Below are 26,428 nucleotides of genomic sequence, written 5' to 3' on the forward strand. Positions count from 1 at the left end.
TGGAACCAGAAGAGTATATGAGGAAACACTGCCATCCTCATAACAAAAAAGCAAGAAAACATTTGAAGGCAATACTAGACGTAGTGAGTGTGCAGATTGAGATTGAGTAGATTGGTGGGACAAGTAGCAAGGACGAATATGCAGAGTGAAGATTCGTTGCTATTTGTCCAAAATATGTTTTGAGATGGAAGAATTCAAGAACTCTTGTGCATGATCACCAGGCCCAGAGAAACTTCTTGTCCGCATGTATGAGAGGAGCTCATCGGTTCGATCGCATGTCGATTGGATCAATTGAATCAGACTTTTGTTTGAGTATGCAACAATTGAAGGATCTACCATAGCACTTGATTGTTATACCAACTTGCTTTTTAGATTCTTGTTCATGTGCGAGCGTAAGGATGGAATCCTCGGTGAGAACCCCGTCCCCCACCACGGTAATTGGCGCCCGGCTTCCCCGCGTTCCGGGGCCCAGTGGGCGCGTTTGCAGGTGGAGCACTCTGCGGCTGTGGCGTTATGCTCTTGTTGCTCCCAGGAGAAGGTCTAGCACCACCATGTTGTGTCGGCATATTATGAGTTGGCGACATTCCGCGCCCAATACCACCACCGCCTCGACCCATGTTGCCCCCGCCCTGTGGGCCGGTAGGGATATTCGGCTGCGGGACATCATCGTACATTCCTTCCCAGGACGTGGGGCCACCTTGTTGATATGGCGCAAATCCGCGAGTCGACTCAATAGCCCGGCGTGCTTGTTGCTGTTCATACTTTTGTTGTTCAAAGGCAATCTGCTCCTGTGCATTGTAGCCGGGGCCTCCTCGGTGGCCTGAGAAGTTACCACCCGGACCGCTCATGCCCATATTTGCACCTCCGCCACCGCCCATTCCACCAGGTGGACCCCCGCCCACGCCCCCACCCATATTCCCACCCATGTTACCTCCCATACCGGGGCCAGGTCCAGGGCCCATGACATTGCCCATCTGTCCTCCCATCCCATCACCTCCAAACCCAGGCCCAACAGGACCCGGACTCGGGCCCTGGTTTTGCATCTGTTGCATCTGCTGCATCTGCTGCATCTGCTGCATCATTGCTGGATTCATCATCCCTTGCATCGTTTGAGGACCGGGACCCTGAGAGCCAGTACTCATCGCTGATTGAGGCGCGCCTCCGCCCATCTGTTGCATCTGTTGCATCTGTCGCATCTGTTGCATCTGCTGTAACATCGCCGGGTTCATACCTGCCATTCCTATTACGCCTCCGGCAGGTTGGCCCTGAGCAGCGGCGGCTGCCATTTGTTGTTGCATTAGAGCAAAATACTGTTGCATACGCTGCCAGTACTGCGCCATCATCTGCGGGCTCATGCCACTTGTTAGACCTCCTTGGTTCTGGCTGTTTTGCTGCTGCTGCTGTGAATTATCCTGGCCGGCAGAGCGTTCGTTGTCCCTGCTATAGCGATCCTGATCCCTCATGCCACGTCGGGAACCCCTGCCTCTATCGTCATCGTCCCGCATGTTTCCCCGCGGCTGTGCTTTCTTGACTTCGATAGGTTTTCCGAGGATTTCCAAAGGTCCAGAGAGGGTTGCCTCGACTGCTGCTTCGCTGTCAAATGTTACAAACCCGAACCCTCGAGGTCTGCCACTATCCTTATCAATCATAAGAGTAGCATCCACCACCCGACCAAATTGCATGAAGAACTGTTTAAAATCTTGCTCGGTTGCCTCTTGGCTAACGCCGCCAACAAAAATTTTACTTGTCCGTTCTTGCTCATCTCTAGGAATGGCGCGTTTTGGATCAATCTGTTGGGTTCCCTTTGTAAGTCTAGATGCTCTCAATCGAAGCTTTGACGCACGCCAGATTGGTGCTGTATTCTCCGCTTGCTTCGCTTGAGGATAGTGATTACAAAAGGAGATACCTACAATTTTACCATCCAGATAATGTTCTTTCACCATCACCGTATTCACTGTCTTGGGGTCTTTGAAAGTGAGAAATCCGAATCCCCTTGATCGTCCCGTGGCGCCATCACGCATTACTGTACACTCTTGGACCTCTCCAAATTGTGAAAAATAATCTTTGAGTGATTCTGGTAAAACAAAAGAAATTCACAGTTAGGTAAAACGAATTTCTAGATCCGGTTCTCTGGAGATGGATTGGATACATACGATCAGTTGTCTCCCAATTCAATCCTCCGATGAACATTTTGCTATATAGATTGATCTATTAGTCATGGTTGCCCCAATAATAAAGCGGAAATCGACGGGACAGGTGCTATAATCGAAAATCAAATAATCAAAAAATAACTATGCATAAGAATACAATGTCACAATGTCAAGAGCATCCAATCAAAGAGCTGCTTAAACACGGCATCATTGCTGTGGCATCATCGGAACATAGTACTGTCCATCACCACTGCCGCGACGCTTAAATGAAGGTCGATCTCTCGATTTTAGTTTTCACTACCAATAACTGATCGGACAGTCTTCCTTTCCTGGGACACTTGGTTGTAAAGGCCGAGCTAGGTGGGTATATAGGAGTCATTGAAAGTTTTGAGTGAGGAATGATAGCTCCTTTACAAGCGGGGTTTGGTGACGGTTTGACAGTGAAGACACACGGCGCTCTGAGGAGCTTCGTCGGATATGCATGTGTGCACAGTTGGGGCCAGCTGGCCAGTATAAGATGCAGTTGTAAAATATTTTTGTGACGAGTGTATTTTTTTCTTCTGTTTTCTGTCCGAAGATCCCTCTCTGCCTTTCTAAAAGTCCGAAGCTAGGTAATGCTGATCGATATCCCAGAATTCAAGACAGCCGAAGTGTCTACTTCCTGCTCTGTTCTATCAAGATATATTGACAAGAAGCTCTTAGTAGCAGCTGCACTATAGTCGCTTGAATAACTGGCTCGCCTGGTATGGCCTTCGTCTAAGACTCTCGACTCCCTCTTCTCCTCAAAACGCGGTGGCTGATAATCCGATGCCCTTGTTCTGATCATGTCTGGTTTGCCGAGAAAACTATGTAGGGTTTCCTCCTTTCAAGATATACCCCTTCCTGCACTCCCATGTTTCCAAGTGTCCACACTTCCGGTTCGAGTCGCTTAACCTTGGCAGCATACCGCAGCCAACCCAATCCCGACATCCCTGCATATGTCCCATCAGCCGCCAAGAGATGACACACCTTTCCCTTTCACCTGGCTTTGGTTTCAAAAGTGAGGCAGGTGTACATATATTTTATATATATGGTATGGAAGGCCAGATCACATTTTCTGCAGCGACTGTTCCAAATCCCAATCGAAGACATGGTAGATATCAATGGAGATCGAGACGACTCATATACACTCCGGCATCAAACTTATAACCAGGGCCACAATGCGATGATTCCCATTTCATCATGCAAACGGCAGCATTTATGACAGCCCGATGCTCTTACAGCGACAGACGGTGAAAATAATAGCGCAAATATTCAGAATATATGCAGATACAACTTACCCATCTTCTTTAATACCCGTTCCATGACTACCTGGCTCTACATTGGCTGCACGATGCTCAGTATCCTGTGTTATTGGAGTTGACTCGTTAACACCAGTTTGCTGTTCCCCATTCGTCGCATGCTGTTGCTCTGTCTGTGTGTCATGATGGTAGGTTTGGCTATTGCTGGTGGATTGTTGCTGTGGAGGAGGCACAGACTGCGCGTTTACTTCAATTTGTGGTTGCAGTTGCGACTCTTGGGGCTCTGGAAAGCTGGGTGTAGCAGCTGGGGCAGCTGGGGCCGCTGCGCTCTGAGTGGTGTCATCTGCATCATAGCTATCCAAACAAGCCTTAGTACACGCGATTTATAACTTTCTGGTCATTTTTCGAATTTCATATCATAATATTTTTTTTAATGAGGAAGGGGAAGAGAAGACTTACAGGTCAGCGAAGAGATCTTCCTCAAGATCCTCTGGCTCAGTCATGGTGACTTTTTGGAATAAAATGGAACTGAAAGGGATGTTTTATGTCAAAGGAGCTCTAGAGCTTCAGCCGGGATCAGTTTTGAGATGCCAGCGGGCGAGATGAAGGTTGTGATGGTTGCCGTTGAGAGTGAAATGTTGACGATCGAATGAAATTGAGAAGGAAACGAAGATAAAAGGACCTGGGCGAGTGGAGGTGTTGTCTTGGCAGACTAGCCCCAATTTGGGTTGAGTCATTTAAACTGCCTTCACAGCAAAGTATGGTATTGTAAGGATAACCACAAATTGTGAGGAAGAAATTTTCAAGTCTTTCCACGGCCTTTTCCCCTCTTTTCTCTACAACTCAGCTGATGTCATAAATTTTTGTTAAGCAAAAAATTCTATAATTATTGCTTCAATACTACTGTATTTCTCTACAGTTCCCATATAGCATTATAACACTAGATAAGTTGATGTTTCGATTGTATATGAGTTCTAAGTTGCGTGGCTATTTTGGCCGGAATTGTGACAATACAATACTAGAACTTGTCCGTATAGAACACATGGCTATCACCTTGCTTCGTTAAACCTTACACAAACTCACCCAAACCACGTTCTATTTATACAACGACGGCGACAACAACAACGACGATACCCTTCGCCTCTCCCCCCTCTTCCTTGCACTGAGGATTCTCTCTCGGTTGCTCCATCCGTTCTGTTTCTAGATTTTTGAGGAGGCATCCAGTTATGGCGAGTAGAAAGACCCAACAGCAGGTATGGCTCATCAACGGACGGAACGGTCGTTTTAACCTATGCTGATTCCAACCTTTGCTCTCAACAGGAGATGGTTCAGGTCGGTCCGTAACTGCATATCACTTTGCAAAAAAATCATATTCCCTTGCTGCAAAGGATACTGCTCTTCCCAGCTTTAATATTTGCGCTTGCAGTTCTGCTAACTATCGGCCATTTCATTTGCCCACTAGACCAGACCGAGTGTGTATTTCCCCACGCCTGAATATTCTACACTCTTCTTGTCCCTCAGGCTAACAGAAATAAAGACGGGTAGCTTCTCCTTTTTGGAAAACTCGATCGTCGTCGCAGCAACCAAAGACTCATGGGGGAATTGACCCGAATACAGTTGTAGGAGCATCTTACTCTCATGCAGACATGGTGAGGTGAGTTCAAACGCTGCCCCCGTGCTCCCGTTGCGAAAGTTAACCTATTCCACGTCTGCTAGGAACATATCGCCTTATTCGCGAACACACGCATCGCCAATGCTATCACGTACTAGCAGTAACAACCGGAGTAGCTCTATGCCGTTAACGGACTCAGGAGGAATCACATCACCGCCTCGTCATCCGTACGCGAGCGTAATGGCACAAGCTGGTGAAGACTGGAGCCACGATGATGATGGAGATGAAGACGAACTCTCTTATGATGATGATGATGAGGACGAGTTTGGGCTCCCCAGCGTTACGAGCATGCGGAAAAAGAAGTCGAAAGCTCCCTCTCGACAACAGGCCCAGGTTAAAGGGAATTATGGGCGGGGTAGATCGAAAAGCAGATCAAATGGCTCCTCAAATCTGGCACCCAATTTAGGCACTTTGAGGCTACGTGCAAATAGCTCTGATATTGCAGAGGAACGAGGTGTCCTCACCTACCCAATGGCAAAGAGAGCTGACGGCAAGATCTTACGTCCTCAGTACAAGGAGATACTGACAGGTAAGTTTGCATTTCCTATCAGCAGTAGTAATAACAACTGACAAGTTATTTTTATAGATCCTGCAAACTCACTACACCTAATAAATCACTCTCCACCTCCAACAAACGGTTCACCCAAAGAACTAGAAGTTCACTTGAGTCGTATTAGCAGGATCAACAAGTTCAAACGAATTCTCCAAGCAAGCACCGTATCGCTTCCAGAACTTCGCGACCTAGCCTGGTCTGGTATTCCAGATGAAGTTCGAGCGATGACTTGGCAGCTTCTACTCGGATATTTGCCAACAAACAGTGAGCGCCGGGTCGCTGCTCTGGATAGAAAACGGAAGGAATACCTTGATGGTGTTCGACAGGCCTTTGAAAGGGCCAGCTCAACTGTTGATAAACTAGGCGAAACGGGCTCTACATCAAATGTTGGGAATGGAAGAGGTTTGGACGAAGCTATCTGGCATCAAATAAGTATCGATATTCCCCGGACAAACCCTCATATTCCGCTATATGGCTACGAGGCAACGCAAAGATCCTTAGGAAGAATTTTATATGTTTGGGCTATACGTCATCCCGCAAGTGGATACGTGCAAGGCATAAACGACCTAGTCACACCATTCTGGCAGGTCTTTCTAGGGGCATATATTACGGATCTTAACATAGAGGAGGGAATGGATCCAGGGCAACTACCCAAAGCTGTTCTTGATGCCGTGGAGGCTGATTCATTTTGGTGTTTAACAAAGCTTCTCGATGGTATTCAAGATAATTATATATATGCTCAACCTGGTATACACAGACAAGTCGGTGCTCTGCGCGATCTCACGATGCGGATTGATTCCACGCTTGCAAAACATTTAGAAAATGAGGGCGTTGAATTCATGCAGTTCAGCTTCCGGTGGATGAACTGTCTTTTGATGAGAGAGGTCAGCATCCAAAACACAATAAGGATGTGGGATACCTATATGGTAAATATTATCACCCTCGACCTGCGTTCGAACTAAATTCGCCTGACATGTTCCATCTAGGCCGAAGAGCAAGGCTTCTCCAGGTTTCACCTTTACGTATGCGCAGCTTTCCTTGTCAAGTGGTCTGAGCAACTGCTTAAGATGGATTTCCAGGTTTGTTTCTCCTAGCTTCCCTGCTCTGTGCCAGAAATATGAAAACAAAAAAATCAACTGTTAAATTATTCATAGGAAATCATGATGTTTATCCAAGCCCTTCCCACCAAGGATTGGACCGAAAAAAATATTGAGCTTCTCCTGAGCGAGGCGTTTATATGGCAGAGTTTGTTTCAGGATTCGAGTGCCCATCTCCGCTCTAGCGTTGGGACGCCCTCTGGCGCGGGGAAATGTGATTAATTCTGCTACTTCCAAATATACCGGCACTTGGAAGGGCCAAGGTACCTTAACGTAGAATCATATGTTGACATGGCGTTCATATATGTGAAATTTCTGAATATTGGGTTCCACTTGGAGAGATCAACTGAAATGGATACCCTTCAGATTAAAAGCCCACAAAAGCTTCAAGAAGTCCCCTTCGTCGCACATTCTGGCCCGTTTGTCTGCAAGCCCAGTTTCGTCCTCGAGAACTTGTCTGACCTTCTCCCTAACCAGTTCCCGTACTTTTCCTTTCTTCTTGCGGCCTGGATTTTCTTTTTGTACGTTCGAATTTAATTTCGGCTCGTCCGCAAAGAATTCATGGACGTGCATGTCATCATCATCAACGTCCATGGTACCATCCAGTCCTTCATCTGGTTCACCTTGGTCCTCCACTGTGTTCATGGGCTCACCCTCGGAATCCTCGGCAGGCCCATCTTCAACCGGAATGTTATTTTGGGCACACCATGTTCGGTAGTTCGACTCTAGCATGTCGAGAACACTAGTGGTGCCAAGGAAGCTGGATCTTATCGTTTTGTTTTTCCGCACGAACGCAATTCTTAGAAGGCCGTCCCATTCATCGTAACTGATTTGAGGACGGGGGTTTTTGGGAACGATGCGAACCACACTGGATTCTACAGCGGGTGGTGGTTTGAAGTTGTTTTTTCCAACTTTCATGATGTGGTCAATTCTTGCCCACATCTGTGCGTTCACGGACAATCGGTTGTAGAGCTTGTCACCGGGTTTGGCGAAGAGTCGCATTGCAAATTCTCGTTGGAACATGAGAATGCATACTCGTGGTGCAGGGTTGGTGGCGAGGAGTTTAAATGTTAGAGGAGAAGAGATCTGTAGTCATTATACTAATATTAATTTTTCTGTCATAGAAGTTTTTACAATCAGGGGCAGCCCGGTCATCATCGTACCTGATATGGAGTATTGCTGATGCAGACATCAAAATAAGGTAGATCAGTTTTAATAACATCACCCAGTAGAACTTCAAGCCGCTTCTGTTCCGGTTTCCCTTGAACACGTTTCGTAACTTCTGCAGCCATTCGCGGGTCCAACTCGACAGCAATAACTTTCTTCGCTTTCTCCAGAATCTTGACAGTCAGGTTGCCAGTACCGGGACCTATTTCAAGAACGGTCTATAGAAATAGCCAACATTATTATTATTAACAGTGCCCTTGGAATATATATAAGAGTGGGATAGCAAATACATCACTCTGCTTCAGCTCTGCCTTATCTACAATAGCCTGAGCAACCCCCGGATTTTTCAAAACATGCTGGCCGATGTCTGTGTTCATGCGGAAGACATTATTTGCGGCCTTGGTTTTCGCAGCGGCCTGGGCATAAGGGCTGGCCTGAGAAGCGCTATTACGCTTTTTGGAGAGCGTTTTCGGCATTTCTACACTGCTAAACCTCCGGCCACAGATAGTAATGGTGGTAATAGAAGTAAATAACGGACGCCCGTTTGCCCTCGTTCGCATCTCAAAGTCGGTGTGATTGCATTGATTAATTTTCGACGATATAACGCTTGTCCGGATTTACGTTGTTGCGGGCTCCGACAGAGCTCTCACTTTAAACCTTCGCGATGGCTCTGCTCTCTATACTCTAAGCGACAACCACCTTGCTTCTTTTTTTGTTCTTCTTACAGTTTGGATTCTGTGTCTTCTTTCCATACAGTATGACGGGACGGAGAGATTTCCTCAGCCAGCCTGCACCAGAGAACTATGTGGCCGGTTTAGGACGAGGTGCCACTGGATTCACCACGCGCTCAGACTTGGGCCCAGCGAGAGAGGGTCCCACTCCGGAGCAGATACAAGAAGCCCTTACCAAGCGCGCTCTTCTACTTGGCACAGCTCCTCCAACTGCATATGGCGCATCGCATAGGGGAGAAAAGGGGAAAGGAGACAAAGCCGAGAAGGTGATAGAGGAGGAAGACGATGATCGGTTTCAGGACCCCGAAAACGAAGTTGGCCTTTTTGCATATGGGCAGTACGACCGGGATGATGACGAGGCAGATCGTATATATCAGGAAGTGGATGAGAAAATGGATAGAAGGCGGAAACTAAGAAGGTTTGTCGGCCCCTTTTTACCATTTGTTCTTCGAAATTCCTCCCCGCTCCCTATTTTTGTGAAAGCTCTGGGTTTATCGTATCTCCATGAAGCGTTCTGGATAGATTGCCGACATAAAAAATATATATTTCTCCACCTTAGGGAAGCTCGAGAACAACAAGAGCGTGAAGAGTACGAACGTAACAACCCTAAAATCCAGCAGCAATTTGCGGACCTGAAGCGATCCTTAGCTACAGTCACCGATGAAGACTGGGCAAATATTCCGGAGGTTGGGGACCTCACGGGGAAAAACAGACGGGCAAAGCAAAATTTAAGAAGTCGATTTTACGCCGTGCCTGATAGCGTCATTGCGAGCGCAAGAGATTCTACGGAATTCGAAACCACTATTGCTGAGGATGGAACTCAGACTTCAGTGCCACGTGGGGAAATGGACGGTACAATTACGAATTTTGCGGAGATTGGTGCTGCGAGGGATAAAGTCCTTCAGGTGAGACTTGATCAGGCTGCACAAGGGTCAACAGCGGACGCTGCAGCTGGAAGTGCAACCAACATTGATCCAAAGGGATACTTGACCAGCCTCACCAAATCCGAAATGAAAGCTGGAGAGGTAGAAATAGGAGACATCAAACGAGTCCGGGTATTGTTGGAATCGGTCACAAAAACAAACCCTAAACATGCTCCAGGCTGGATCGCAATAGCTCGGTTAGAAGAGATTGCTGGCAGGATTGTGGCTGCGAGGAGTTATATTGCCAAAGGGTGCGAGCTATGTCCGAAAAGTGAGGACGCGTGGCTAGAAAATATACGGCTAAATGACAACCACAATGCGAAGATCATTGCAGCTAATGCGATTAAAAGTAATGACCGTTCAACCAGACTCTGGATCGAGGCAATGAGACTTGAATCGGACCCGCGAGCCAAAAAGAACGTTCTCAGGCAAGCAATCCTTCACATTCCACAGTCCGTTGCCATCTGGAAGGAAGCAGTCAACCTTGAAGAAGACCCGGCCGATGCACGTCTACTTTTAGCCAAGGCAACAGAAATGATTCCACTTTCTGTCGAGCTATGGTTGGCCTTGGCTCGTCTCGAAACCCCTGAAAATGCCCAAAAGGTTCTGAACGCCGCCCGCAAGGCGGTTCCAACTAGCCATGAAGTTTGGATTGCGGCTGCTCGACTACAAGAACAGATGGGAACTGCCGGCAAAGTCAACGTGATGAAGCGAGCTGTCCAAGAGTTAGCGAGAGAGACCGCTATGTTAAAACGAGAAGAATGGATCGCAGAGGCCGAAAAATGCGAGGAAGAGGGTGCGGTTCTCACATGCGGAGCCATTATTCGTGAAACTCTTGGCTGGGGCTTGGATGAAGACGATGACAGGAAGGATATTTGGATGGAAGATGCTCGGGGAAGCATTTCCAGGGGAAGGTATGAAACAGCAAGGGCTATATATGCTTATGCACTGCGCGTATTCGTCAATAAGAAGTCTATTTGGCTTGCTGCTGTCGACCTGGAGCGTAATAACGGGACGAAGGAAAGCCTTTGGCAGCTACTTGAAAAGGCGGTAGAAGCTTGCCCGCAAAGCGAAAGCTTGTGGATGCAGCTTGCGAAGGAGAAGTGGCAAGCAGGAGAAATCGACAATGCAAGACGCGTCCTTGGAAGGGCATTTAACCAAAATCCCAACAATGAAGACATCTGGCTTGCGGCCGTAAAATTGGAGGCGGATGCAAAACAAACAGAGCATGCGAGGGAACTTCTTTCAACTGCACGTCGCGAGGCGGGAACCGACCGTGTCTGGATCAAAAGTGTTGCATTTGAGCGTCAGTTAGGAAATACAGACCAAGCCCTCGATCTCGTCAACCAGGGTCTCCAGCTTTATCCTAAAGCCGATAAGCTCTGGATGATGAAGGGCCAGATATACGAGGAACAAAATAAATACCCCCAAGCCAGAGAAGCATACGGAACTGGTACTCGCGCATGCCCCAAGTCCGTACCCATTTGGCTCCTCGCGTCCCGCCTCGAAGAAAAAGCAGGCGTCGTCGTCAAGGCCCGATCAATTCTCGACCGAGCCCGCCTGGCGGTGCCCAAGAATGCAGAGCTCTGGACTGAATCCGTGCGGGTGGAACGACGCGCAAACAATATCAGTCAGGCCAAAGTGCTCATGGCGAAAGCGCTGCAGGAGGTACCAAATTCAGGTCTCTTGTGGAGTGAGAGTATCTGGAATCTCGAACCGCGTACGCATCGCAAGCCACGAAGCTTGGAAGCTATCAAGAAGGTCGATAACGATCCGATCCTCTTTGTGACAGTGGCACGTATATTTTGGGGTGAGCGAAAACTCGATAAGGCGATGACATGGTTTGAGAAGGCCATTGTCTCCAATAATGATTTGGGGGATGTGTGGGCGTGGTATTATAAGTTTTTGTTGCAGCATGGTACTGATGTAAGAATATATAGTTCCCCGCTCCCCTCACAACTCGATCATCGTCTTGTTTCACTGTTTACTAACTTGGTGCCCGTTTGGCTAACAGGAAAAACGAGAAGACGTGATCAGCAAATGCGTATCAAGCGAGCCTAAGCACGGCGAGATTTGGCAGTCAATCGCAAAGGATCCAGCAAATGCGGATAAATCGACGGAGGAAATCCTGAAACTCACGGCGGCGCGTTTGGAATAGAAGAAATTTTCATTTGGTGCACATGCACTCCTTCATTCCTGGCCTTCCAGTTATATTTGGATTATCAATTTGTTCTAATGGCTTGAAACTGAATTGGCGGCGGCATCGGTGTTGTTGGCTGGGGAGTTCTGGACACGGGAAATCTAGCGAAATACAATTATGTCTTTCATATTTGCTATAATGTGATGGCTATACCGACGATATTCGCATGGAAATACGTCTTGTATACCTTTGCTGAGAAAATTATAACTAACATGTTCAGATTGCATATCCGGAGTGTAGCGTCCCTGAGAAACAACTCATATTTAAGAGTATTCGTTGAAGCAAAATTTATTTAATTGAGCTTGTAACTACCAAGCATAGAAACGACATTAAGCAGGTCACAATAACAACAGAAAGAAATGACTATCATGAATGACGGATAATTTTTGTCATTGGTAATCCATACAAAAGTACCAGCCTGTCAAGATTTAACTATAGATACAGAAAATAAGAGCAAATGAAGAAACCAGAAGGAAAAAAAAACCAAAACCATTAATCACCTGTGCACCAACCGCCTGAAGATATCGAAACCACATAGAAGAATCATCCCACCAGAATTATCGTCAATAGTAATTATGCAGAAATGAGGTTCGAAGAGGAAACAGTTGAAACAGGAGGGCGGCAGTGTTGATAAACGTACTAAAAATGGATAATATGGTGAAATAAATGAAACCTGTCCCGAACGCCTCTATGAACATTCACCCACTCCAATGGTATATGCATATCGAAACCCCCCTTAGATAAAACGGACAGAAAGAAAAAGGATGGAAAAACAAAAATGCAAACAAAATTAAAAGCCATCTTACGCAGCCATGGAAAGGCAATCATCAAGGAGATTTGCCAGTTGCATTCGATCCTTGGAACTCGCCCCATCCCAGTCCCAATCAGCTTCATCAGTGTCCATTTCATCAGAGAAGCCATCGACACCATTTATGTTATTGCTTAGCTGGCTGATGCTTTCCATGTAGTCTTGTCGCTCAGCCTCAAGTTCCTCCTCGACGTATCCGCCTAATATCTCATCAACAACCAGTGGCATGTGTCCCAACAAACCACCGCCAAGTTCCAGGGCAAGTCTTAAGTCCGGAACACCAAGTGCCTGTCTTGTGTTTGCTTCCTTGGCTTCAACGGGGAGGAAGCCGCTTGTTGAATGCTTCACCAGCTCTCCCCGGGTGAACGCCATTTCCTCCCGCTCTAGCTGCCGCCGATATTTCCGTGTCGTGGTTCCATTGATTGTTCCTGAAGGTCCATTTAATCTTGTTCTTGAAAACACGGTTGAGAGGAACTCCTTGACAAAATTCTCGGTTGCTATTGACATAAACACTGCGCATGGGAATGAAGCCCCATTAACCACGGACTCCTCGTAGCATATAGGAACCATGCGCGCAAATATCGAATCTGCATCTGGAAATTCCCCAATTTCGGAGGCTAGAGGTTGAGCATAACGCTTCCGAATTTCAAGTTCCCAGTCTTATTATAACGTCAGCATCGGTTCTTCGTGATTTTGGCAATCGTATACTAGAATCCACTTACTTGTCTTGTTCAGCCCTCCCGCACTTGCAGGTATTTGGTCCGGAAGCCGAATCTGCTTGGCCTGGTGATACTCTTCAAGTGGGTTAGGTATGGAGTGAGGGTCCGGCTGTTAAATATATAAAACCATGGAATCGTTAGATCATCACCGCCACTTTAAATCCCGCTTTAAATATTGTGTTTGGAGATAACCCTACCTCAGGAATAGCTTTTAATCTCCGTCTCTCCTTAGGGGGTAGCTGTTTGATCTCTGTCTTAAGGCGCTGTTCCGCCGCGTCGCCCGATACGGGTTTTGATACGACTGTCGGTTTATCATTCGCGGAGACCCAGCTTGCAACGCCGTGGTCCGGGAGATCCCTCGTGAGATTGCCAATAATTGCGCATACGAAGTTGTTATGGAGGTGTTCAATCTTAGGGTCGGAGGAGAGAAAATGGTCGACTCGCAATGCGAATTCATTCTGGTTCAGATGGCCTTTTGTTTCAAAGTTAGAAAATGATTTCCTCTACCCAGGTAACACGCCAGATGAGATATATATAACGTACCAATGAGAAAAAGAGCTATAGTCTCCTTATACTCGGTCCAGTGTATGCCGATGGCCGCCTTTAGCTCAGTGTAAACAGGCTCAAGATCCAGGCGCGGAACTGAAATGAGAGCCTTTGCCGTCTTTTGCGTAGTTATCGGAGGCGGTGCAATGGGGTGTTTGATTGCGGGGACAGTAGATGACGTTGAGCTGGAGTTTGTCCCAGTCAGCGCGGCGGGATCGATCTGCATTGTGCTCCGAGACCAGGAGACCACCCGCCGCGAGGGCTGAAGCCAGTGGAAGTAGTGGAATGGTGAACTAGGCCCTCATTCAAAAAAAAAACAAAAATAAAAACAAAAAAAAATAGACAGATCTATACCAGATAGTGGATGGAATGGATGGATGAGGGTGGTTTAGCGATGGAAAATGCGAGATATCCGATACGCGATGGGTGATGGGTGATGGTCGTTGGTTGGGTCTCTTACATCGGCGTTGAGTGAAGCTTCAGAGAATGTGGGTGGAACTGGAAAAGTGCGTGGGTTTAGAGATTCAGAGGGCAGAAATCATTAAACAAACCACCAACATCAGGAATATGCATTTTAGCTACAAACTGTGGCAGGAATATTTTCATAGCCTGTGGGTATTTACAGTTCAGGTTGGTGTCTTTATTATTGTACTAGACAAATTTTAAGAGACGTTATAAGAAAACCTCTGCTACTCCAGCTTCAAAACATCTTCATCTAATATCCCAAAGAGCTTGCTCAGGTCCCCAATAATCGCCGTAATTTCATTTCCTAACTGTCCCGTAACTAGAGCTATATAGTGTTCAAAATCATTAGCATACCGGCGTCGTATATGGAGAATGTGCAGCAGCGGAAGCGCCAGGGAGACAGCCAAACATACCATATGCATAGAGTAAAGCATAGTCCTCATCTGTGGTCAATCGAGATGCACTGGTATCTTGGCGGAACCGGTGCAACCTCGCAAGAAGCCTATCTCGAGCATGATCTATTTCCGGGAGGGCATCATTCAGAGGGTATTCGAGTTTCATGGAGGATGCAACCACTGCACTGGATGTTAGTCCCATACACCAGTCAGGCAAGGCAGAAAATATGGCTGAACCATACCGGATAACAAATGACTTATTCGCGCAGAGAGCTGCATTCTCTCTGGCAAGGTATATGACAACATGGCCGCCTCTCCTTCCGAAGCAGTCAGATTTTTCATGATCTCCAGGTTCATAGCTTGGATGGCATCCAACATCCGTCGCGTTCGAGTAAGAAGTGATATATATATTGCCTCCGGAAACGGGCCGCGCAACTCAAACTCTGATCGTGCAGAATTATAAAGAGTCTCTAGGCTGACCATGAACCTCTGGAACTCAAGTTTCTCCCTGGGGGTGAAATATGCAATGGCTGAATTTCCATCTACCATCGTAGTGAGGGGTTCTCGTTTCCAGATCACGCTCATCCATAACCACAGCAAACTTAAGCCGCCTTTCAATTTTGTCCGTGCGCTGATAGGCCATATCACTCTCGTGATTATGATCCCCCAAAGAATTCCAGAAAGAACAGAGACGACACGATGGATAGCAATATCTACTACCGGAGGTGTTCTTCCTCCCTCATCTTCGCCATCGTCAATACCGTCGCGTGAGAGAGAATAGGCATATAAAACGGTGAGGTTATAAGTGAGCATGATGAAACGACCCATGGGACCGCGGTCTTTAATCAAAATAATGTGGGCAGTGCAGAATGCCATAACCCAGCAGATAAATGCCAGGGCAAACACTTCCCCAGAAGTTACCTTCCAGGCAACAACAGCGCATATTGCTCCAAACGTTGTCCCAAAAAATCTAGCAAATCCAGTAGTATTAGATGCGCCAATTGTCATGGAGCAAACAAGCATGTAAGATAGCAGGCCCCACTCCCCGCGCCAATATGAATAGAAAGGCCGCGTCGATGGCATAAAGGAGGGGAGTGCATAAATGGCCGCTCCGGCACCAACTTTGATAGCGAATTTTACATCATCTCGTCGAAAAACACGCAATGCTCTCCATATTTTGTACCTAACTTTTCCTTTCCTTGATAGCTCAGCTAGATCAACTGGCGATGTGGCAGTTTCTGGGATGCTGTAACGTTCAGGAGCGATACTTGTCTCCCCACGCTCCGTGGCTGACCCTGTTCAAGGTGATTGTTATCATTATTATCCAAGGATACAACTGTTTACTTGGCCAAATAAACTTACTGGTGGCAGAAGTCCACTTGTTGGTATGGTCGGGCGGGGTGGGACGCCAGAATTTAAGCCAGCCCCAGGACCTCCCGTTGGGACGCTCTTCCGTTTCCAAATGGAGTTCGTCTAATATCTCCAGAATTTCTTTGAGTTGCTCAGTAAACGCTTGGAGTGAGAAACTGAAATGACCACAGCTTGCCGCAACCTCTTCCAGGTCCGCCTCCATCTCAACGGACTTAGTCTTAACAGAATCTTTCTGCAAATAAACGAGATTCAGTGCATCATTTCGCGCATTGCGATATAAATCCAAAGCTCGATCAAGACTGATCCGAAATTTGCAATTAACGGCAACTTTATACTCCGGACCGGGGCCGTAAGGAAGCTCTCTAAGAATTTCCGTCACTGTATATGACAACGATCGCTATCACCAAAAAGAAAATCGTCAGTACATGGCTAAAAAGGCGAGATTTGAAAAATAGCGAGGCGACTAGGCTGTGTGTACCATGGAAGGCCCAAGATGAGCAATGAATCTCTCAAAAATATCTGCGGGTGCCTGTGTCCCAATCGAGTCCTGCTCATGACCCGGAGTTGGCTCGTCGCTTTGTAACCTTTCCAGACCAGGTAATACTCTCCTCGTTTCTTCGTGAGCGGATCGTGGAAGTGGTGAGAAAATTGAATGGCATAATTGTGTGGTAAAATAAGATGATGGTCCTGCCGACATTGGAGTGGCATTCCTATTAGTTTGGTGTGATTGTCTCAGAAGGTCAAATTGAAGGTTAGCGGCGCTCTGAAGGCCTCCGATATTCTGAGTGATATCCTGAATAGCCCGAACGAGTTTTTTTTCCAGACGATATTCCCTTTCCGTTCCGGCAAGGTAGTGTTCAACTTTTTCCTCTTTGAGCCACTTCTCGACCGTTACATATGCCTTTTTGTTCCTGTTTAAAGCACTTTGAAACGAGTCCTGCTTGAGGTGTTCCGCGGAGCCTTGCAGGAAGCTCTCAGTGATGATCGCAAGCATAGTACCCAGCGAGGCTGTCATCTCAACCAGATCCTTTCGAAGCTTAGTCCTAGCTGATACGGGGAATATCAGAAAACAAACAGCCGTCGTGGCTATAACTCCCATCACGACCATTTTCAGAACCTGGACGATTTTAACTAGGGATAAGTCGCCCTGTTGCACAGCTCCCTCCTTTGTCAAAACATTAATAATAGCCAAAGATGTAAGAGAGCAGGCCACATTCACCAACGGGTCAGCGCGCCGTAGCTTCACCCATCCCACAAAGCCCAGGCCTCCACCGCAGAAAACAAGGAGAACGATCGCATGGCCAAGCGGGAGGAGGTCGAGTTTGTCCTCAAAAAACACCGAAATCCCCATGCTAGTCACCGATATCAAAGCTGCATAAATAAACGCCAAGAATGCGTATATCGTCGCCAATATCATGCTACCCTTCGTCCTTGCTGGGTGGAAGTAAACGGTGACCGTAGCCACCATATGTTTTCCATCTTGCTGTCCAAGGAAATCCGCAAATGCCGGTAGAAATGTCCCAAGGGTGCCAATCATATATGCGATGCTGCATTTCAGCACACCCTTGCCGAGTTCAGACGTGATAAATGGGTGCAGAGTATGGGTGAGGCTTCTATATTTTTGATAGCATTTGTGCCAGACGCTTTCAGTCTGAGACTGGGGAGCTGCGCGGCGTTCAAGCAGCGGTTCACGCTCCTCCTGGTCATCGTTTTCTCTGTAGGATGATAAGTTGAGAAGGCCCCTGAGGCGCTGCCCGGTTCGAGGAAGGATGAAGGAGGCGTGGTTTAGCTGGGAGAATGATCACGGTCAGCATGATTCTGCGAAAACGGGAGCGGCTCGACTGGGCCGTCAACAGAGGTCAAGAACAGTTACATGGGGTCTGGGGAAACGACCAGCATTGGATGTTGCTCCTGACATCACATCTGGAATATTTTCGTCATGGCTTGGAGGTAAACATGGGCGGGGAGGAGATAGAATCTGCCAGGAGCAGAAGCTCACCTTGACCATAGCATATATATAAAAAAGCTTGATGGATGCACAGATCAGCGCCTATTTTAACTAACTAGTGAAACAAGCAACTAAATTCAACTACGCAGTAACTAATGCGCCGCGTTTATAGGGTAGCTACATAGATGCGGTGTGGAGGAGTCTCGTATTTAATAACTACCAATTGGGCTTTCTTTTGTCAAGCCGCAAAAAGCAGGCGGTTAAACAAGACCAGCTTTTGTTAAGCACCACCTCATATGTATGTGATGACGGATTTGATGACGGATATCGTTTCGTTGTCCTGCCATTCGGGAACGGTGTAAATACGCTATCTAGATCACGTGCAGCAGGACGGGCCTTCTGACGCTCCGGGGCCAACAATATAATGTTATTCAGCCATAGTATGGTCTAAGCTGATAAAACTCGTATAAAGAGCAATCCAGTTTTGGGTAGCTTACTGGTGATGTCGTGCTTGGGAAAGCTACGATTAGGTGCCGTGATGTATTCATGGATATAGTTATAGCAACTAGTGTATTTCGGAATCGAGTAGTTAACTAAATAATATCATTCGATGCTAGGTTGGAATCCACAACATGTTCAATATGAGCAAGGAGAAAAACACACAGGTAGCTCATCGAACTTCACTCTCTTCTTCTATTTTAGGTTCTCCAGTTTCCATATCTTAACCGCAGCATCAGCTCCAACAGATGCGATCTTAGTGCGATCAGTAATCCACACCACTCCATTAACCCCTTCCTGGTGAGCGTGGGCCACAGTCAGCCATTCCCCCGGACAAGCCAAGCTCCAGACGAAGATCCTCGTGTCGAGACTTCCGCTGGCCAGATGACTGCCTTCAGAATTCCACGCGAGAGAATTGATCCGTGCGGTATGAGAAGTCCACCGGTCGGTGACAATGGTACCATCTGCGGTCCTATAAACCACGATGCGCCCGCGTGAATCCCCCACAGCCAGCATTGAACTATTGGGAGAGAATGCAAGACTAGTGACGGCATCTCTCGAAACTTTTATTTCCACCGAAGGGGAGAGGATGTTATTAGCAATAGAGCAGATTTGGACGGACGAGTCGGCGTATCCGATTGCGGCACTGCTGCCGTTCGCAGCAATTCCATTGATAGTTGACTTGGAAGGACCGAAATCCCCCACTTTAGATCCGTCTTTAAAAATCACAATACCGTTCTCCTTTGCAACAAGAACGATGTTGTCTCCTGCGGTGACGACGTTCTTTGGCTGGCTGGCGAGCTTGGTGGCGCTTCCATTGTATGTGTTGGAAGATGCATCGACGGCGCGAATTGTGTCGTCCCACCCGACACTGTAAATGTGACCATTGCCTTCCTTCGTAGCTGCTAGGCCAGTAATATAATTAGGATGCCCCTGGCCATCAACACGCTCTGCGGAACCCTGTGTCAGATCCCAGTTGTATACCTTGCCATCAATACCCCCAGTCCAGAGAGTTTGCTTGTCACCGACATCATATCTGGCGAAAGCGGTAATCTCCTTTTGCTGGCTTTGGACGATGCGAGTTAACTTCTCATTGCCTTCAACTAGGTAGTTAAGATCACCAGTGAGAGATAGGCTGATAATCAGGCCATCACTTCTTCCATTAGGCCAAACAACTCCGACCTGCTGATCTGATACGCTAACCGCGACGTCCCCGCCCATCTTCCAATTCTGGACGACCTTCCCCTGCTCAACGTCCCAAACCTTCACCGTCTGGTCCGCACTCGCTGTGACAAACTTGCGAGAATCCGGTGACCAGGAGACGCCCAGTATACTTCCCGTATGTTCCCCAGCACCTATTTGGGTCTTTGTCTCCCCCGTTTTCCCGTCATAGAGCCAAATTCGCCGATCTGATCCAACACTAACAAGATTCGCACCATCTGGACTGAACCCAAGACCGCAAACATAATTGACATGATTTTCACTCGCTCGCGTGTTTACCCTGAACGGCACTCCATGATAGAAGTTGACATGCATGTCATCTCCAGCAGTCGCGGCGCGAATTGGCCGCTGCTGCCGAATCGCTACGGCATTAACTCTCCGGGTGTGACCTGTAACTTCACCGCAAGAGTTGCCACTGTCTGCAGTAATACAACGGCCATATTTCTCTCTTCCATCGCCCACCGCTATGATCCGTTGCGAGTCCCCATCCCACGCTAGATCGTTGATTCGACCACTCACGATGAAGTATTCCCCTTTCGTAGTGCCCTCTCCAACACAGTCCCATACCCTGACTGTGCCTGCCTCATCGCCGCTGGCAACGTAGTAGCCGGACGGAGAGAACCGCGCGACTGTTGTTGGTGTCTTGTGTCCTGTATATTGTCTCGAAATTGAAGGGTTGTCGATGGATCGGAGGAAGATGGATTTGTTCGACTAGGTTTTCTTAAAGGTCAGTTATGAGGTGTAGAGTCTCGAGTGGTTGAATAGTAAACGGAGAAACCAATCTTATTCTGTTCTTGACGTACCGCATAAGCCAACCGCTCGCCTTTCGAGTCGCATGCAAGCTGTGTTGGCTGTGCTCTTGCGGTGGAGGGGCTCGGGGCCAAGATGAATTCTATATGCTAAGGCGTCAGCAATGATACCAACCTGGTACCAAGTCTCGGGGAACAGTCCATACCATTTTCAATGGACATTTCGCGTAAAATTAAAGAGATGGCTTATTAGAAATTTGCAACAATGGTTTGATTCATGAACATAAGATACAGATTCTTGAGTTGTTGACGATTGCGTAGCCTGAAACCTTGCTGACTATGGTGGGGTTAATTATCAAGTGGGTTGCCATGGTCGAGGTCCCTTGACAATAACTGTGTGAGCCGCCTCTCCAACAGTCAACATTAAAGCCAATTGAAGATTCATGCAAGCAAGAAAGAAAGAAGAAAAGAAAAGAAAAGGCAATAGCGAAATTTATATCTACAAACACTATGATACAGATCTAATACGTCTTCCATCTCCAATAGTGCGAACCACAAATCCAAAACCCTAACCCCAATTCCAGAGTATACAAACATATATATCAAGGGTTCAGCCCTCGTTGTATCTTCATTCTGGCCTCCGCAGCCATAATTTCAGGATGTCTGTGAACGCTAGGCATAAGCCCCAGGGCTACAGCGCGTCGAATGGCTTTGGATATCCTGCGCTGGTTGACTGGTCGTAATCCAGTTTCGGAGGAGTGTCTGATGCGGCCCATCTCGGTTACATACTCAGACATGACGGCAAAATTCTAGTGTTTGACAAGCAGGAAACGATTAGCTAAAGCTTATTTTAGCTATAAGACGTGAAATGGTATATAATATATATAACGGGATATATAACATAACGTAGGATATCAACTACATACCTTGTATAGATGGAGAGGGTTCAGGGATAACGCATCGAATGCATCAGTCGACGGACTTTTCTTACTCTTCCATTTCTTCATTTCTGCGGGGCTCAGGTCGTGCGGCGAATATACATCGCCAGTCTCCCAAAAGCGCTTTTGCTGCCTTTCTAAAGCACGGGCTCGTTGCTGTTGGATAGCCTGCCGTTCAAAATTTTCCTTCATGGCCTGCTTCTTCATCGATTCACGTTGGCTTCTTTCTGCATGCAGGTCATTTGATGTAAGAGGGTGTTATATGGCATGCTGGACTAGAACATTATAATAAGACAATTTTCCATTACATACCCGCAAATCGACTGTATGAATTCCATCGTTGCTGGGGCGCTTGCAGGGTAGGATTGCGCGAAATCTGACGGGAAAAAGAGCATATTGGACTGGTCTTGGACGCCATTGTGCATCCCCCAATCCCACCCGAAATCGAATTGAGGCAATACAGATGCTGCTGGGGAAAAATGCTAGAAAACTCTGTCGAATTACGATTGTTGTAAATATTTTGATGCGGGCTTAGTTAACTGGAAGAATTTGGAAGATCAATAAAGAGCCAAAGATTTTCCCCAAAGCGGTGAGGGGCAACAGAAAAATAGCACCCTGGACTATTTCAAGGTTCAACAGTTGAACTATCGCAAATTCAAAGAAATATGAGGAATAGCTCCATCAAATGATGTATTGACTAGTTGTCGACATCTGGGGATAAATTGCTGAAACTCATCACCCCATAGCTCCCCTCTCTCGGTTTAATTTATGCTGTTTGTGTTCTTGGGGCATGGTTTAAAATGTGCATTTGGTGAGCTCATTACCCACCCGGTGCATATATGCACTCTACGGAATGGGCCGAACTGATAATATATATAGCAGCAGAAATAAGCAACCATGCGATCCCATCCCTCACGGAGAACTTTCCGCGCGATTATAGAGAACAGACCATGGACTCACCTTCGATGCCGCAGGAGGCTGGGATTGTTCGCTCCCGCTCCAACCTCCCAATGCCAGTCGCTCTACAGCATCCAGCGCAGATATCTTTTCAGCTTTCCTAGTGTTACTCTGGCAGTTGCCCAACAGGAAACCAAAAAGGGCCATTCTGCAGATCATGGGGCCAAACGAATGGTGGAGTTGGTGGAAGCATTGGAGCAGAAATCTCGTCCCCCGCCACCAGATATCATCGCCAGGGCACTCTCGTCCTTCATCCAGCAACGACTGGAAACCCCTATGTCTATAACAACGAACCAAGTCAGATTCCTACAAAAGGCATTGCATTATTTAAATGGTGCCACAAGGGAAGAGCAATTCGCGCATTTGGCTCCGGATATCACACAGTTGATAGATATCCTGAAGGCAATATCACAATCAGAATGGGAGGCGGATGCCCAAGACGACGTACGCATTCTCGCTAGATTTGCTTATGGAAAGATCTGCTCCAGGGTAGCCAGAGAACCCGGTAATGCGGGACATCCCAGTGCGGAGGCTATGTATCCATACTTATATATATTGGCTTCCACTGGGAAATCTGGCGAAGCGCTGTGCTTGATTGAGGGGCATTGGGAAAGTGTTTTCGTCAACGAAGGAACGTTGCCTTGGATAACTGTGGCAAAAGGTTCTTTGAAAGATGAAGGCAAAGGCGAGTCCATGATACTTAACGTCCTGGAAAAGATGACAAGCCGAGGTATTCGATTAGATCAAGAGTCCCATGAAACATTGACGCTGGCAGCAGCAAAAGAGGGAAATGGCAAAGCAGCTAGATCTATCTATGAATTGAGCCTTACCCACTCGGTAGAGCCCACTCTCGCAGCCACAATAGCTGTTGCGAAAGCTACAATTTGGGATGGTAGTGCAGAATGGGCTTCCAGGCTCCTCAAGCATCTTCGCCAGAGCCCAACCCCAGAAATAAGGGATGCTGTTTTGCTATTAGCGGTCAAAGAAGGAGGCGGAGCTGCTGATGTTGAGAAAGAGCTGACTGACTTTCGTGTCATGAACCCTGAATTACAGTTTAGCTTAACGATATCCACTTTCAACAAAATCTTGGCGTATCTGGTTACAAGGTGCAAGCGCAGCGATGTGGAAGATTTTGTTGCTCTTGCCGAAACATGGGGTTTAGAGCCGGATACAACTACCGGCATGTTAAGGGTGACTGCACGTTTGCGGAATGGCGATACTGATGGTGCAATGTATTTGTTTGAGGAACTGGATTCAACAGAGCTGACTGAAGGAGACAATCTTCCTTTGTGGAATGGAATTGTGAGATATCTTTGTTCGGTAGCGGAAGATGAACCTGATGACAAGACCGTCCTCGCTTTTCTCGACAGACTCTTAGAGCTAGACGGCCAATTCGAACCTGCGACCTTGGAAGCACTTTGCCAGATGTTGCTCTCCCGCCACGACCTAGAAGGCATCGCGGACCTACTGAAACCATTCGCTAGCACTTACAGCATACCAGGACTTTCACAGGTTCTAAAACCGTTCTCTTATTTTATTGCGGACCAGAATCAGCCTACGGACACTGCCTGGAAAGTCCACGAGCTGCTAACCCGCCTAATCCCGTATGCCCCTGTGGACTTTTGGACGAAAAGCATGCTTGTTTTTTTCAAGCGAGACCGACCGGATCTTGCATGTCTAGCCTTTGGCCACATTCGTAAAAAGACAGCCCCGCGCGATCGACCTACATCCTCAACATACGCGTTGTGTTTCAGTGGTATCGCTAAAGCGGGTTATTCTGAAGGCCTTTTCCTCATCCACAACATGTTGAAACTTGACCTCGAGATAGCAATTACCACGCCACTTCTAGACAGTCTTGTGCTTGCATATGATGCGTGCGGAGAACCTGAGAAAGCGATGGAGTTCTTCAGAGAGATTCTCCATTCGGAGGAAGGTCCCTCTGAAAACTCTCTGGCATATTTCTTCCGGCTGTGTGGCACCTTTCGCCAAGGCCTAGATGAAGCGGATCAGATGTTTAGGAAGTTAAAGTCACTGGATGTTCCCCTGAATAGGATGGCATACACCAATTATATCCGCACTCTTGCTCTGCATGGTGAGCTTGAGCGTGCTACGGACACCATCAATGCAATGTATTCAGAAACTGAAAATCACCCTACGGAGTATACGTGCGTTACTAATTTTTCCCAACAACCTTCCTCCCAATAAGATCCCATCCCATCCTTATCTTTTATATTTACAAATTACTGTTTTAGCTAACCATGTTTTCCCTCACTTTACCCTCAACAGCATTGGGATCCTCTATAACTCTCTCCCGACACAAAAATGGCGCGATCAAGCCGAGTCATGGGCCAGGGTCACCTATCCACACCTGTGGACTGAACTTGAAAAGAAACCTACAATCGTAGATGAAGACCATACAATTCGCTCGTTCGTTTTATCCGATGAAGGTCAAGGATAAAAATCTTAAGTGCAGTAGTGCAGTAGCAGAGAAGAAATAACTTAAACAAGAGAGCTAGTTCCAGTCTGGGGATTTGATTGTCGGGTTCTGCCTGTATCTTGTGTGCCGCTGTAGTCCTAGTGCTCAGGGGTTGGTAGAGCTGTACTGTACATGTACCTCTACATCTGTATGAAATGCCGCATATTTTGGGATGTTGATATTCTCCATGCCTTGTTTGAAATGGGCATGCGTGTTTATTGATTCGTTTTGTATATTATGTAGATAGATGTCTCTATCATTTTCGCATGAAACATTGAGGATAGGTTGTACGCATGAATTTGTTATGATGATTAGGGGGAGGAAATGTATAAGCTAAACCGATCAGCTAAATATAATAAATCTCTTATCGAAGATTGGTATATTATTTTCCTGATAACTCAATAGCTTTCAAGAGCGTATATATAATTTTAAAGCCTTTTCTCCTTCCCCCCCCCCTTTTCCCTCTCCATCGTCCCTCGTCCCGTCTCCTCTACCTCCCTTAGAGCCCCCTTTCCATATCCACAAGCCCTAAAATCACAGTTTCCAGCCCCTGAAAGGACAATCAAGTGAAACAAATAACACACAGCACAATAAACCTGGAAGCGCTGAGGAGTCCAATGGAGATTGTAATGCATTTGCTTCCAACAACGAACCAGCTCCCAGGGCGGTAAAAACAGAGGCCTAATTAGTTACAGCTACGACAATTTGTAATCCGCTTCACCAAATACATGAATTGTTTGAGGAAACAGAAAAGACAAGGTGGGAAGGATGGCGTTGAAAAAGGCTCATTAAGGGTAACCATTATCACTTCAGTTTGGAGCTGATAGCATGCAAATACAAACACTAAACAAGCGGGGATATCTCCATCAAAACATAATCAAGTTAAAACACGCATTTCCCATTACGATAAACCTCGCACACACCGCGCCACAGTAGAATATACATTTTGCTTCAAGAGACAAAAACAACAAACCCAGAGGAAGAAAGAAAAACGGAGGTAGAACAAGGGATTGGGAAGATTCCACCACAAATAGTTTCAGTGAAACATAAAACCAACAGTAAAAAAGATTCAAAGCAGATAAAAGGACAAAGCGCAAGAAAGACAACACCACAGAAACCGATCAGGAGTCGTCCATTACATCTTCCCCGTACAGGAAGTCCTTGCTCTCTCGTCCTCCCAGTCTCGGATGCCAAGAAACAACACCACTGGATTCTAATTTGCCATCACTTCAGCGGCAGCCGGCGCGGGCGCGGTTGCGGGAGCAATAGCAGCATCATTCCCAGAGCCAACAGTAGACTCAACAGCCGCATTCAAAGCATTCTCCTTCTTAGTCGCTTTCACTCCTTTTTTCGTCGCGGCTGCGGGATCCTTTGGCTTTCTGCCAGGTTTCGCCGCTCCACCTTCAGCCTTGGGCTTCGCAGTGGTGGGCATGGCTGCTTTCTTGGTGACGCCCACTGAAGCAGAGGCCTTGGGCTTTGGACCACGCTTGGAACCGGAAGACGTTGATGTCGCCTTTGGCTTCGTCTCGTTGCCAGCTTTTTGCTTTGCTGCGGTGTTGCTGCT

General features: G+C 47.1%; 10 protein-coding genes across 10 annotated transcripts; 3 read left to right on the plus strand and 7 right to left on the minus strand.

Moving 5' to 3' along the window:
- Positions 1 to 380: 380 nt before the first annotated feature.
- PAAG_00991 (heterogeneous nuclear ribonucleoprotein A1) lies at positions 381 to 2,190 on the minus strand (the record flags this gene model as incomplete). The annotated part of the gene is made up of 2 exons (XM_015844202.1): positions 381 to 2,074; positions 2,154 to 2,190. 2 exons carry the CDS (start codon positions 2,188 to 2,190, stop codon positions 381 to 383), a joined length of 1,731 nt encoding a protein of 576 aa, XP_015700983.1.
- A 1,275-nt stretch (positions 2,191 to 3,465) lies between these two features.
- PAAG_00992 (hypothetical protein) lies at positions 3,466 to 3,933 on the minus strand (the record flags this gene model as incomplete). The annotated part of the gene is made up of 2 exons (XM_002797087.2): positions 3,466 to 3,784; positions 3,890 to 3,933. 2 exons carry the CDS (start codon positions 3,931 to 3,933, stop codon positions 3,466 to 3,468), a joined length of 363 nt encoding a protein of 120 aa, XP_002797133.1.
- A 1,143-nt stretch (positions 3,934 to 5,076) lies between these two features.
- Positions 5,077 to 6,974, plus strand: PAAG_00993 (GTPase-activating protein GYP1; the record flags this gene model as incomplete). The annotated part of the gene is made up of 5 exons (XM_015844203.1): positions 5,077 to 5,084; positions 5,147 to 5,631; positions 5,689 to 6,581; positions 6,642 to 6,734; positions 6,810 to 6,974. 5 exons carry the CDS (start codon positions 5,077 to 5,079, stop codon positions 6,972 to 6,974), a joined length of 1,644 nt encoding a protein of 547 aa, XP_015700984.1.
- Positions 6,975 to 7,094: 120 nt separating this feature from the next.
- PAAG_00994 (dimethyladenosine transferase) lies at positions 7,095 to 8,395 on the minus strand (the record flags this gene model as incomplete). The annotated part of the gene is made up of 3 exons (XM_015844204.1): positions 7,095 to 7,838; positions 7,916 to 8,137; positions 8,210 to 8,395. 3 exons carry the CDS (start codon positions 8,393 to 8,395, stop codon positions 7,095 to 7,097), a joined length of 1,152 nt encoding a protein of 383 aa, XP_015700985.1.
- A 281-nt stretch (positions 8,396 to 8,676) lies between these two features.
- Positions 8,677 to 11,731, plus strand: PAAG_00995 (pre-mRNA-splicing factor prp1; the record flags this gene model as incomplete). Its single annotated transcript, XM_015844205.1, has 3 exons — positions 8,677 to 9,068; positions 9,210 to 11,499; positions 11,588 to 11,731. 3 exons carry the CDS (start codon positions 8,677 to 8,679, stop codon positions 11,729 to 11,731), a joined length of 2,826 nt encoding a protein of 941 aa, XP_015700986.1.
- Positions 11,732 to 12,575: 844 nt separating this feature from the next.
- Positions 12,576 to 14,072, minus strand: PAAG_00996 (hypothetical protein; the record flags this gene model as incomplete). Its single annotated transcript, XM_015844206.1, has 4 exons — positions 12,576 to 13,240; positions 13,304 to 13,409; positions 13,498 to 13,772; positions 13,844 to 14,072. The coding sequence occupies 4 exons, from the start codon at positions 14,070 to 14,072 to the stop codon at positions 12,576 to 12,578; spliced, it is 1,275 nt and encodes a 424-aa protein (XP_015700987.1).
- A 463-nt stretch (positions 14,073 to 14,535) lies between these two features.
- On the minus strand, positions 14,536 to 20,715 carry PAAG_00997 (actin-interacting protein; the record flags this gene model as incomplete). Its single annotated transcript, XM_015844207.1, has 8 exons — positions 14,536 to 14,636; positions 14,725 to 14,886; positions 14,949 to 16,001; positions 16,069 to 16,474; positions 16,556 to 17,866; positions 18,752 to 20,455; positions 20,548 to 20,636; positions 20,700 to 20,715. The coding sequence occupies 8 exons, from the start codon at positions 20,713 to 20,715 to the stop codon at positions 14,536 to 14,538; spliced, it is 4,842 nt and encodes a 1,613-aa protein (XP_015700988.1).
- Positions 20,716 to 21,095: 380 nt separating this feature from the next.
- On the minus strand, positions 21,096 to 21,849 carry PAAG_00998 (mitochondrial 37S ribosomal protein RSM18; the record flags this gene model as incomplete). Its single annotated transcript, XM_002797093.1, has 3 exons — positions 21,096 to 21,302; positions 21,420 to 21,658; positions 21,744 to 21,849. The coding sequence occupies 3 exons, from the start codon at positions 21,847 to 21,849 to the stop codon at positions 21,096 to 21,098; spliced, it is 552 nt and encodes a 183-aa protein (XP_002797139.1).
- Positions 21,850 to 22,328: 479 nt separating this feature from the next.
- Positions 22,329 to 24,846, plus strand: PAAG_00999 (hypothetical protein; the record flags this gene model as incomplete). Its single annotated transcript, XM_015844208.1, has 2 exons — positions 22,329 to 24,553; positions 24,675 to 24,846. The coding sequence occupies 2 exons, from the start codon at positions 22,329 to 22,331 to the stop codon at positions 24,844 to 24,846; spliced, it is 2,397 nt and encodes a 798-aa protein (XP_015700989.1).
- Positions 24,847 to 26,077: 1,231 nt separating this feature from the next.
- On the minus strand, positions 26,078 to 26,296 carry PAAG_01000 (hypothetical protein; the record flags this gene model as incomplete). The annotated part of the gene is made up of 1 exon (XM_015844209.1): positions 26,078 to 26,296. The coding sequence occupies one exon, from the start codon at positions 26,294 to 26,296 to the stop codon at positions 26,078 to 26,080; it is 219 nt and encodes a 72-aa protein (XP_015700990.1).
- Positions 26,297 to 26,428: the final 132 nt, after the last annotated feature.

The sequence above is a fragment of the Paracoccidioides lutzii genome (assembly GCF_000150705.2).
Source record: "Paracoccidioides lutzii Pb01 unplaced genomic scaffold supercont2.2, whole genome shotgun sequence".
Taxonomy (NCBI): Eukaryota; Fungi; Ascomycota; class Eurotiomycetes; order Onygenales; family Ajellomycetaceae; genus Paracoccidioides; species Paracoccidioides lutzii.